This window comes from Jatropha curcas, chromosome 5 (genome assembly GCF_041381405.1).
Source record: "Jatropha curcas cultivar XTBG-Jc1 chromosome 5, XTBG_Jcur_1.0, whole genome shotgun sequence".
NCBI lineage: Eukaryota > Viridiplantae > Streptophyta > Magnoliopsida > Malpighiales > Euphorbiaceae > Jatropha > Jatropha curcas.
In genome coordinates this window covers 18649587-18662549 of record NC_143155.1, presented here as the reverse complement: position 1 = coordinate 18662549, position 12963 = coordinate 18649587, and the positions used below count along the sequence as shown (strand labels likewise).

General features: G+C 30.8%; 1 protein-coding gene and 1 long non-coding RNA gene across 2 annotated transcripts; both read left to right on the top strand.

Annotated features, from left to right (window-relative positions):
- Positions 1–615: 615 nt before the first annotated feature.
- LOC149496324 (uncharacterized) lies at positions 616–3426 on the top strand. The gene is made up of 2 exons (XR_016320825.1): positions 616–1317; positions 3216–3426. It is a non-coding gene; the product is annotated as an uncharacterized LOC149496324 (long non-coding RNA).
- A 3507-nt stretch (positions 3427–6933) lies between these two features.
- Positions 6934–7538, top strand: LOC105639102 (cysteine proteinase inhibitor B). Its single transcript, XM_012223047.4, has one exon. It carries the CDS (start codon positions 6939–6941, stop codon positions 7362–7364), a length of 426 nt encoding a protein of 141 aa, XP_012078437.2. The 5' UTR covers positions 6934–6938; the 3' UTR covers positions 7365–7538.
- The last annotated feature ends 5425 nt before the right edge of the window (positions 7539–12963 follow it).

Here is a 12963-nt window from a genome sequence, read left to right as displayed (position 1 = left end):
AACCCTGAACTTTGACCTTTTTTATCAATTTTAGCCAGTTCTTTTAATTTTATCAATCAATACCACGTACTTAATTTTCTGTATCAATTCTAGCCTCCGTTTGTCTTTCGTTGATTTCATGCTAATGTGGCTGTTATCTTTCATAAGTGGGCCCTACAACAGCCAATGTCAGCGCTAAGTCATATATTCACGTATACTTAGTGAAACACCCTGAATTTTTATTTTCAAAACTTTTAAATTTTTATTAAATCAAAAATCGCAAATTTTGGCCGCGTGGGTTGCAATTGTAACATAGTCCCAATTCGAGCCCAAATTTTCGAATTGGGCCTAAGCCCAAAACAATTCATTCGGGAATTTTCGATTTGAGGACAGTTAAAAATTTTCGAGAATAACGTGAAACACCAGGATTAATCTATTATATATATATATATATATATGAATTAATTATTCTAAATTAAAAATCATTACTATTAATACTTGTATTATTAAGTAAGTGGAGGAAAGGTTGCAAAACATAATAAAAATAATTAAAATAAATCAAACCGGACCTGGAAATTTAATCGATTTATCGAAAACCACACGAATAATAGGAAAAACACGAAAACCGAACAAATGAGATCAGATCACTAATCGGACCGAACCGGTTCGAATCGAACCGGAATGGCCCAGCCCACTTTCCTTCCTTCCTTTTCTTTTTCCTTTCTTTTCTCTCCTTCTTTTTCCCTTCTTCTTCCTCGCGCGCGCGACAGTCTCTCCTCTCCCTCTCCTTCGCGTTTCCGGCCACCGCTCAACAAGATGAAGGCGGCGATCGGTTCTTCTGGCGATGCTGGTCACGTTTCCAACTTCCCCTCGCTCCGATTGGACCTCCAGCGGCGCGAATCGAGACCATCTCCTCCGACAGTCATACTCTTCGATCTCCGGCGACTTCTCGCCATTTTCGACGGGCTCAAGGTGAACTGAAGGTCTCGATTGACTCCTCTCCTCCACGTGAACAATTCCCCTCCATTGGTACGTGATTTTGCTTGAGTTTTGATGAACCACCATGGATGGCGGCTTGAAGGTGGCTGTGGAGGTCGATCCGGCCAAACGAGCCACTGCCTCATCAAACCGATGGTAGATTTGGACTCCTCGCGAAAATTGGAGTCAGGTGGTGGTGACCTTGCAATTTTCTGGGCGGTTTAGCTTTTCCGGCCACCGTGCACGGCGGCCGGCCGGCGGCGGTCCGGTGACCGGCCGACGGCACTCCGGCGAGGCCCCGAGAGACAGAATCCTCTTCCCTTCGCGCTGATCATGGAATCGTCGCCCGATTCCCAATGGGTACGTTCTAAAACTCAGTTCTCAATTTTTATATATAAAGAATTAATTGAATTATTTAATAGACTAAATTGAATAACAAGAGATTAACTTATTGGATTAACTTGAAAATATATGAACATTTATAGTCTTTTGTAAATAAATTCTCAACCTTTTCTAGTATATTTCATGAATTTTGTGATTTAGTGGGTGATTTGGTGTTATTGAGGTAATTTTTATTTATAGGCTAAGAATTGGATAGATGGCAACAACTTGTGATTAGAGAAATTGTAGTTTTCGGTTTAATTAAGTTCATATATATGAATTTTTAATTACTGTTGAGGCAGCAGCTAGTTTAGTTATTTTGGTTAAATTTTGCTTAATGAGTAGCAAAGGCTATAGTGTATTGAGTTACAAATTCAATTCGTGCTAAGACTTGATTAGCTAGAGTATACCTATTTAGTTATGCTTAATAGATAATTTAAATAGGACGTTTCCTATAATCTTGCTTGGTGAGGATAGTGATTCACGGATTATTAAGTTGTTACATAAGATTCTAGTTAATGTTGGTCAAAGAAATATGAATCATAACTTGTATGATTATTGAAGGTATATATGATTGGATAGTTTAAAGAAGTAGAATGTGGAGATTAAACAAATAACCATTTTCATTTAATTGCGTATTTATTTACTTATTTGTTTAATCTTAGTAAAGCTATGAATATTTTTGTATTAGTAGTAAACTAATTTGTATCGATGTTGAAACCATGGATTAAGTAAAGCTAAGGTTTTGTATAGATGGTTAAATAATTATTTGTTACTTAGTTGGAGGAAGGGAGAATAAATTGATTGATTGCCCGACGGATGGGCTGTGTGCTTTAATTGATAAAGATATAATGATATTGTGATATGTGAGCAGGTAAATAGTCCAATTTTTAGGGGAGGTGCTGCCGAAATTTTGACAGAAATTAAACTAAATTTTAATTAACAACATAATTAATAAGTTTATTTAGATTAGTTCTATAATTTGGTACATAATAAATATAGTGCTCTGGTTGTTTATAATCTTTATTATTCATTTAACTATTTACATATTCATTTATTTATTTTATTATTGTTGTTAATTGCTAATACTATTTATTTATTTATTTATTTGCATTGATTTTGGATGTTTAATTGTGCATTGCATTACGATGTCTAATTGAATAATATGTCTGAATTTGAATGCAATGTTTGATTTATTGTGTTGTGATATTGCTGTGCTTTGTTTGTGTGGAATTGGGATGAAGTGGGTCACCATGGGTTTGTGAGACTGTTTCTGTTATACGGATCCTGATTCTGATTTCTGTTATATGGATCCTGATTCTGTTTCTGTTAGCCGGGTAAATGGGAGATCGGCGCCCCCGTGTGCACCTACTGTTACCGTTACTGTTAACCACAGGTTGGCTTCTTTATTGGGCGCACCGGATAATCTAGATTTGATCGCAGCCCGCAGGGTGGCCTCCTGTTGTGAGCGCCTGATGATCTAGATTTGATGGAGACGACCGGGTTGCCTCCTGTTGGTATGGAAAAGAAAAGAGAGAATGGAAAGAAAAATGAGAGGGCTGGTCAAGTGAGGATTAGACCGGTCGGCCAGTATGGGGGATCGGCTCCCTGGTGCACATGTGAGAGGATGAGCCATGCGGGAGGACGGCTCATCGGGGGTTCGGTGACTTCACTGACTAATTTCCACGTGATGTGATTATATGAAGATGTTAATAATTGTGAGTGCTGGTGATATGCCATTTGTGTGACTGGCTGTGTGAGCATATACCTAGTCGGATGACTAGGTTGATATATTTATACAATGGTGTGAATGCTTGTGTTGTGCAATAATTATTATTCATTAATAAACTCACATCTCTTTTGTTTAAATCTTTCAGGAAGTAGCATTTTCTAAATCCCAGCTATAACTCTGCTCTTCACTATAAAAAAAAGAAATTCGCTAATTTTCGTATTGATCAATTAAATAGATAAATGTCCGAAGACTTATATGTATACATCTGTCAATGAACTCCGCAGTTATAGAATTTGTATACTTTTAAGTTGTGTATTATTATAGATGGAATAATTCTGTGAGCCTGTTTTATTAAATATAGTGAAATTTGTAAATGTTTAAAATTATATTGAGATAGCAAATTTGTAGTGTTTCAGGCTTACTACGGGCCTCGGAGGCCTTAAGCCTACCTGGGCCCTAGTGCCGGTCCGGCCCATGGAAATGGGTCGTGACACTTAGAAAAAAAAAAAAACCTGAACTTTAACGTTTTTATCAAATCTAACTAGTTCTTTTAATTTTATCAATTAATATCGCATACTAATTAATCTCTATCAAATGATTTTGTTATTATATTGATATTTATTCAATTAAATATTTTATTAATTAACTATATATATTAAGTGTATAATGGGTTTAATAAATTAGAATTCAATTTTACTGAAAAGTCTTTTAAAAATGTTATTTAAATATACTAATCAATATACTTGCTCTCTTAACAATCGAAAACGAAAGATAACTTGAAAAAGATCACGATCTTAATGGGTATAACTAGTAGATATATTCTTATAGTAATTTTCTAAAACTTCTCTGATCAATATAAGAAGTTAAATTCTATATTGATTAGTATATTTAAAAATAACATTTTTAAAATATTTTAGTAATATATTTTTGTTAACATTTTAGTAATAGACATGCAACAATAATAAATTCAAAAAGCAAGTAGGAAATGTAAAAGTCATCTATAATTAGTTCCAAACCATACAAGCAAAATATAAATCTAGAATAAAAACAGGATTCTTCTATATCTGAATGCAGCACCATTAACTCATTTGATCTCCTTTAAAACAACTCTTGTTTCATTAATGCAGTTTGTTAAATTCCTTTATCTTGAAAACACAATTCAATTCATTTAATAATAGTTATCAATCTACCAAATTTATTTTCTTGAAGTGTATCACAATCATCACCAAACCCAAAATTGATGTTTGAATTGGGTGAACTTTGTATCTGAAATTAAAAAGAAAATATAATTAATTATTATATCAAATTAGATGAATTAAAACAACTAAATAAATAAATTAATTGATTTACCTCCTTGAACTCAGAACAACGATCTGATTTATTTTGGAATTCAATATTTTGATTTTACTGGATAAAAAATAAGACAAATCAAGATAAAAAAATAAAAAAAAAATATATGTACCATAAATTCATTACACTTATAAACACATCAAACGAGAGCCAATCATGAAGCTTTTGACGTAGAAATATACAATAATATTATTTAATTCAACTATATATAGCTAGATTTTAGGTTAAAAATTTAAAAGATAATGTTTTAATTGAATTAGATTAGATTTTTAAAAATGATGTTTTAATTGCATTAAATTAGGTTTTAACAATTATCATTACTATATATTAAATATTAAATTAGAGAAATAATTATGTTGGCCAATTAAAATACAGAAAATATTCAAAAAAAACGAAATGTGACAAAAAGAACGTTTGAAACTTTCTCCGGCATGTGCACGCACGTATATAGTTGTTTTAGTATATTGCATAAAGATGATTTTTGATTTGTAAAAACAAAATTTCATTACACATTTAATAAATTAAAAAATTTATTCTAAAGATAAATTTAGAATAGATATTCAATGGAGAATGAGTACAATATTTTTTTATTTATATCCAAAAGAAATATTATGTCGTATTATCAACTTTATTTTTTGATTTTTTTTATTAAAATTGTATATTTAATTATTTTTATAAGAAATTAAAATTCAAGCTTTTAATTTCATAGCTATTGTAAAGGCTGTAAAAATACATTCTCAAAATAAATTTCTATTACGAAAGTATAAAATAGTGGAATATAATAGCATTATTTTTAAATGAAAAATTTTACCAATCAATTAGCTAACTGAAAATCGGAGTACTTTAAATGTTAATAACTAAGATCATTTAACGTTTGACATCTTAATGAACCAATTGTGGAAAAGTATATAATTATTTTTATAATTATTAAAACAAATTATTAATATTTTCAAGAATGATTCTAAGAATTTAAAAAATAGTTCAATTTTATAATTTGGATCATTAATTATCACTCAAATTTGAATTAATTATTGTATTATAGATAAAAATTACATTTTATATATATATATATATATATATATATATATATATATATATATATATATGAAAAATCAAAAACTGGATGCTGGAAAACAAGTTGCAGGATGCCGTAACAATGGGTGGACAGCAAAGCCGAAACAGAGCCACCATGCATAGCCCTGATACTGCCATCTGTCAAAGTGCATGTAATTCCATCAACAAACGACACCTCATTCAACACCCGAGACGATAACGTTAACCAGACAAATAGTTTCTGTCGTTTTCGAATTTGTCCAAATTACGCGGCACTCCGCTGTTGCAATCCGCACCCCCTCCTCCTTAATTTGCGTGTCCAAACACCCTATCTTTTTTTATATCAAACAAAGCTTTCTTTTTTAATAAAATATCGAGTAAGTTGTTTAGATGTAAAAAGCAATACAATTTTAATTCTAGTAATCATCAAATTAACAGGTTTTCGAGTAAAACAAACCTTTGCCAATGAATCTTGGATTAGTCAATCCATTGATGTATTTGTTTATAATAAGAATAAATTAAAAATCGAATGGCCAATGATATTGTTTTTATGCAGCGCTAATTGTATAATTGACAAATTCTAGCAATATTAAAATCTTTTTTATACTTATAGGGCTTTTAGGTCTTTATTCTTTCTCTTCATTTTTCTAAATCATTTAAGATTTTTATATAATGACTTATGAAACTATTAGGTTGTGCAACTATTTGTGACTCAGATGGCAATAGAGGCTGTGCAAATAGGAAGAATTCTCCGATTCGATCCCCACTAAACGCACCTGCCAAAAATGGAGAGGAGTTTTAACCGTGACTAAATTTTGAACCGGATTAAGTGGTCCCTAGTAAGAGAGTCCGGATACTCGTAGTTTACACAAAAAAATAATCTAAATTATATTAAAATATTATTTAGTTTGATTATATTTCTCCTTATTTTATCCAATTGAGATAAAAGTAAGACTAAAAAAAACAGTTAATACTCGTTTTATCTTCTAAAAAAATAATTTTAAACAAAACAATTTCTAAAAGGACAAATAAAACTAAATTAAATAAAAATTATTACACTATTTAATAATTTTTGAAAAATTAAAATTTCACTCGGTAATTTTAAATTATTTAATAACACTTATTTCCGTATCACTTGAAACTAATAAAAAATTAAAAATTATTTAGATTTTAAAATTTACACTAAGGCTTATATAAAAAACATTTATGACATCAAATGTATGTAAAATTTAATTATTTAATATGAAAATTAGATATTTTTATAACTAATCAAGGTTATAAGATATTATATTTTTGTTGTTCAAATGGGATTATAAGATATTATATTAAAAAGAGAGTTTAATTTAAAAAAATATATTATATGTTTTGTGGACCCACCCCATCCGCGACATTGTTAAGACTCACGGCTCCGTGAGGCCTCACATTTTCCTTATAAATACACAACGAAACACCATCATCACAACATATGATACAGTACAAGAAACAGAAAAGAGAAATGGCAAAAATTGTTGAGCTTCTTCTTCTTCTGGCCTCTGCATTTCTCTTTGTTTCCTTAGCAAATGGTTACAGAGGAATGGTTGGAGGCAGAACGGAAGTGAAGGACGTAGAGACTAATCAAGAGGTGCAAGATCTGGGCAAATTCTCCGTCGAGGAGTTCAACGAGCAGATTCACCGCCACGGCAACGGCGGAGAAGAACTAATATTCTCGGAAGTAGTGGAGGCGCAGAGGCAGGTAGTTTCTGGAATAAAATATTATCTGAAAATTGAGGCCGCAACAAAAGTTAATGGAGAAATGAAGGTTTTTGATTCTGTTGTTGTTGTTAAGGCTTGGCTGGAATCCAAGGAGTTGATTTCATTTGAGCCTGATGTAAAATTGAGGGTTAGAAAATAGAAAAAGGGAATTAAAACGTTTTGTCGTACGATCAATTTTGGCAGTGTAGTACCGGTAGGTGTTTTCTTTCTCCCTTGTCTATCATTATCAAATAATAGAAAAAAATAAAATCAAGTGGAAATGTATGCAAATCCATATATAAATAAAATTATATATATATAAGACTTGAATGTATAGTTGCATAGTAAGATCCGTTAGTAAATTCAGTTCGAATTTAAAATTTTCAATAATTAGAAAATAGAGTATTACTTCCTTTTCTTTATTCTTTTTTTAAATTTCGGATTTAAATCCAAATTATGAAATCATTAGTCTAGCTAAGATGCCTTTACTCTATCAGCAACGACAGCAACCACAGATAATACGTTCTTTCTATAATGTTTTTAAAACGATGACATGTTATAACGTTATTTTTTAGTACAACTTATCAATCATTTTGTTTTTTAAATTTAAGAACTTCCTTAATCAGTATTTTAATTTAGAAACACTCATTGGAGAATTTGTTGTATAAATATTTTAAAAATAATATAATTATATATAACGCAAGTTTCAGTCTTTAATATCTCAAGTATGTCTCATCTTGTCCAACTCTAAATTGGTTTATCCTTAGATGTCCTAACGACAGCGAATGTATAAATCGTTTTTCTGAACTTTTACTATTTGTAATAATTGCATGCTGACGCACTGTAGAGAGGGTGATGGAGAAAGAAGTGTGTAGCATGGACTCCGCCATAACATATATTTTTTAATCTCTTTCTCAGAATTGAAAATTGAAAAATGAAAAATGATAGATGTGTATAACTCGACCAAAGCAATCTGGTGATAACTCACTGAGTCAATCGGATGAGTCTGCCACAGATAATGCTCACAAAACCAAACAACATCAAACAATCAAATCCCTCATTTATCAGGTACTTCCAAAATCTAAAACCCTCACTCTGTTCTAGATTCCATAATTCAAGTTCTAATTATCGTTTTCCTTTTTTAAATGTTTTGTGGCACTGAAGGCCTACGGAGCATACAGACACTATAATCCATGCACCGGACCAACAACTCAGATCCCATTGAGGAATAATTCAAACGAGTCTGACGTATAATTGAAGAGGTTCTGGTGGTCGTTACAACGGGCTCGACGGCACAAGCTGGTGGTCCTCCTCCACTTTTCTTTATCGTTGGTCTTTTCCATTTTCTCTGCTCTTCTTTTTATATCAATTTCTTGTGATTTTTCCTTCTTAGTTTCTTTTGCCTGTCTTGTGAATCATGCACGAGGTAAAGTGAAGAAGGATTGGCTTTGGGTTCGTCTCCCTTTGTTGCTTTCTCGGGTTTCTTGGCTTTTGTTCTTTGTTCTAATCATGACTGAGAGAAGCGGTAGTGCTTGAAGAAGGGATAAAGATGAAGATGGCGGTGTTGGTGTTGATGATAGGGTAGGTGAATGGTAGAGATGAGATGATGTGGCAAAATTAATTGCCATTTGGAATAATAATTTTCCACGTCATCACACGTGTATTCCACCATGCATTTTTTACTATAGGGAGGAGTGTTAGTAGTATAAATAGTAAAGTTTAGTGTATAATTATTACAAGAAGTAAAATTTAAGGGGTTTTAAGGTCATTTGAAAAGTTGAAAGAATCATAAAGTTTTTTTATGAAAGTTGAGGGAGCAATTTATGCGTTCGCTTATAATAAATCAACATAACAAATGTGACAAAAAATATTTATCTTTTTTTTTTCTAATTTTAAGATTATGATTTCTAATTAAATTCAAATATAGCCCATTATTATTGAAATTCCTAATCGAGTAATATTTATTATTTTTTAATTTTAATATTAAATCTAAATATTAGCCATAAACATAATTATAATATATTATGGATATGAATTTGAATTTAAATATTAGTCATTTAATATTATAATATTAAATTATCAAAGATAAGTAAAAAATAAAATGTATCTTACAATATTATTTCTATTCTGTTTGTTTTTTCAAGATTCTATCATATTTTAATATAGAACGCCTTTTTATTAGATCTATCAAATCATTCTTTTTTTTTTTTTGCAATCCCAACAAACAATTTAAGAACACAAATAAAAGAAAGATTAAAACCTTGTTTGAGCAAATGAATTTCACTACATTTATTTATAAATCTATATTTTTATGTTTAGAATAAAAAAAATGTAAATTTCAATTTTATGAAAATGAATATAACTACACGAAATTTCACAAAAATAGATGAAATTTCCAAATAAATTTCACGAAACTAAAGAATTCAATTTTTATGACAAAACTAACATTCTCCTTCTACAGATAATTTTTTTTTACTTATTTAAGTTATTTACTTTATAAAAAATTGGCCAAAATCATTTAAAAAGATTATTTTTTAGAAAAATATTTTCTTATTATCGTATTTTTTATTTTAATATTTTATTTTAGTATTTTAATATTTTTTTATTATTGAGGAGAGAGATTTAAGTTAATTGTACATTATCACTAAATTAATGTAATCATTTTATTAATATTATTTTTGTTTATATATTTTATTTTAATAAAAATATAAAATATTATATAGCAATAATATAAATATAATTGGTATAAATATAAATATAATTTATATAGCAATAATATAAACTCAATATTTTAAATTCATCTATAACAAATTAACGAAGCATAAAAAACGAAGCATAAAAGATCAAAATATAAAATATTCTATATTTTTTAACACTGACGAACAAATCAAGAGCACAAATCAAAGAGATTAAAGAATCAAAATAAAAATTTATAATAAAAACTCTACTTCCAGTTGAAGTAAGAGTGTAGCTAATCCCAGGGGAATTTACATAAAGCATCTATATAATTTCCAAGATTAATTAGGATATTCAACTAGAGCTCCTCTTAGGATTTTCATCTTCCTAAATAGAGGATGACTTGCCTCCTAAGAAAAGACTCTATATATACATATTAACTCTTTAAAATGGGGGATCAAACCCTAGACATAAAATTTTTACTTTTTAATAATCTTAGAAATTTTGGAAGCTATCATTTGGTGCAGTGAGCGTGGATACATCTTATTTTTCTATTTTTACAAATAAAAAACCTTTAATCTTCATAAACATCAACAAATTCTCAATTCATATTCAACTTAAATGTAAACTATCATCATACCAAATTTCTAAGAGCAATCGTGGGCTAACTCTCCTCACAGTGAGAGATCAGAAGCTGCAAGTCACGATTATTCAATCTGGATTATTTAACCTATTTCAAATATCTTATTCCCTATAATGAACAAGTTCCAAATTAAGGAGGAACCACAGGCTACACATCATGTAAAGACCTGAGATGAATTCATATTAGTTATATGCCTTGTAGACCAATTTAATTGGTTATATTTTGGATATAATATTTTATGTAATAAATATTTTATTATTAATAAAAAATATTTATTTATCTTTTATATTCTATTTATTGAATTTCAGTAGAAGATAAAGTTCATAAGACAATATTGTTTTGCAAAGTAAATATGGTTATAATTATGAGTGTTTTTTGCATGATAATGTCTCTAAATATTTCTGATCAATGTTCCTCATTATTGGATGATGATTAGACTTGTTGAAACTGGTACATATTATGTTATTTCCTTAAAGAAGCAGTTGTTCTCATAAACTGAGATGTATGTGATATCTAGAACTAATATATAAGTACTTGTAATTTGAACAAGTCTACTGTAATACCCCGAATTTTTATTTTCAAAACCTTCGAATTTTTTTTAAATCAAAAATCGCAAATTTTGGCCGTGTGGGCTGTAAATGTAAAACAGGCTCAATTCGAGCCCAAATTTTCAAATTGGGCCCAAGCCCAAAAATCGAAAACCACAAGAATAATTCAAAAACCAATTGAAAAACTTGAAAATCGAGCAAAAATCGAGCCGAATCATTAAATTAGACCAAACCGGTTCGAATCGAACCGGAATGGTCTAGAAGCCCCAAGATTTTTTTTCTTTTTTCTTTTTTTCTTTTTCTTTTTCCTTTTCTTTTACTTTTCTTTTTTCCCTTCTTCTTCCTTGCGCTAGCACCAAGCGCGCGACCTCCTCTCCCCCTTTCCTCCTCCGTTTCCGGCCACCTGAGCCGACCGAACCTCCATCGTGCCACCATCGAACGGCAGCGACCTCACTGCCTCTCCTCTTCCCGTTTTTCTGCGGCGCAGCGACCTCACTGCCTCTCCTCCTCTCGTTTTTGTCCGACCACCAGAACCAGCGCCACCTCGCCGTCGCGTCACCGCCGCAGATGCTCAAGCCTCCTTCTCCTCCTCTCTGGCGAGCGCAACGATGGCAGAAGTCGCAGTTCTGCTCCACCGCCAGATCGCGTCTCCTGCTCGATTTCCAGCGACCTCATCGTTTTTCGGCGATCCACGTTAGCAAGGTGAGTCCCAAAATGCCTTCTCGTTATCTTTAGATAAATAATTAATGGACAAATTGAATTTGAATGAGCCACTTGAGATGATTGAAGATTTAGGTTTTGTCAATTGATAAAATTTGGGGTTTTAGTAATTAATTGCCATATTCTGTAGATATTGATCTCAAAATCGAACTTACAGGAAGCATTCTTTATTTTCAGTATACTGTTATTTGATCTCAGGCCTGCTGGCCGTCGGGCCACCGTGGCTTGTGGCGACGGTTGATGTTTCCGGTAACCGGAAAGTGCTAAATAGGCAGAATTTTGCACTCAACCAGTAGAGTATGACTATAATGTTAGATTTGTAATCTAACATTGATTGATATTCAAACTATTGTTTGACTTGAATTTATAATTAGGCTTAGAAAGTATAAGACTGCAGAAAATTTGTTAATTAAGGATATTAGCTACATAATTACATGAATAATACCTAAGAATGAATTAGTTATACAAAAGTAATGTTTAAGATAGGAATCTATCTCCTTGTGGATCTGTTAGTTATTAAGCTTCAATATATTAGTTAATAGTAATCTTTAGTAATCAAAGCTGAAGTAATGCTTAATTCTATTAGAAAATGGCTTAAGTCAATTTGATCTGGGTCTGAATTTATTTGTGATTATTTTCTTGTTTGAATTTTATAGCTTTATATGGATTTTTAATGTTTTCTAAGCATGAAAATTGACATGAATTGGGATAAGAGGGGTTTTAATTTTATGTTGAAAATAGGAGTGATCGAATAGGCCTAGTTAAAATTATTATGATTCTTGTTAGAGAACCTTGATAGGTAAATACATTTAATTCTGAACTCATGAATGCGAAACATTCAGAATGATTATTATGAATCCAAACGCGAAAGATAAACTGAAACATTTGAAATAGTAGGTTTAATTCTCGCTAGGAATAGTTAATCGATATATTTTAAGCTGTAAGTTAAATCTCTTAGTATATGTATTCTTTAGATTTTAATTTAATAAAAGCATTTGTTCGTATTGGCTAATATAAAATTTAACAAAGGTATAAATATGTGGCTATTATCTTTAAGCAAGAATGAAGAAATGAAAGATTGATAAAGAGTACTATAATAGTTAGACACTACGAAACTATCTAGTGAAAGTAATTGAAATTAACTTAATGATATTGTTGTTATGGAAGGAGGA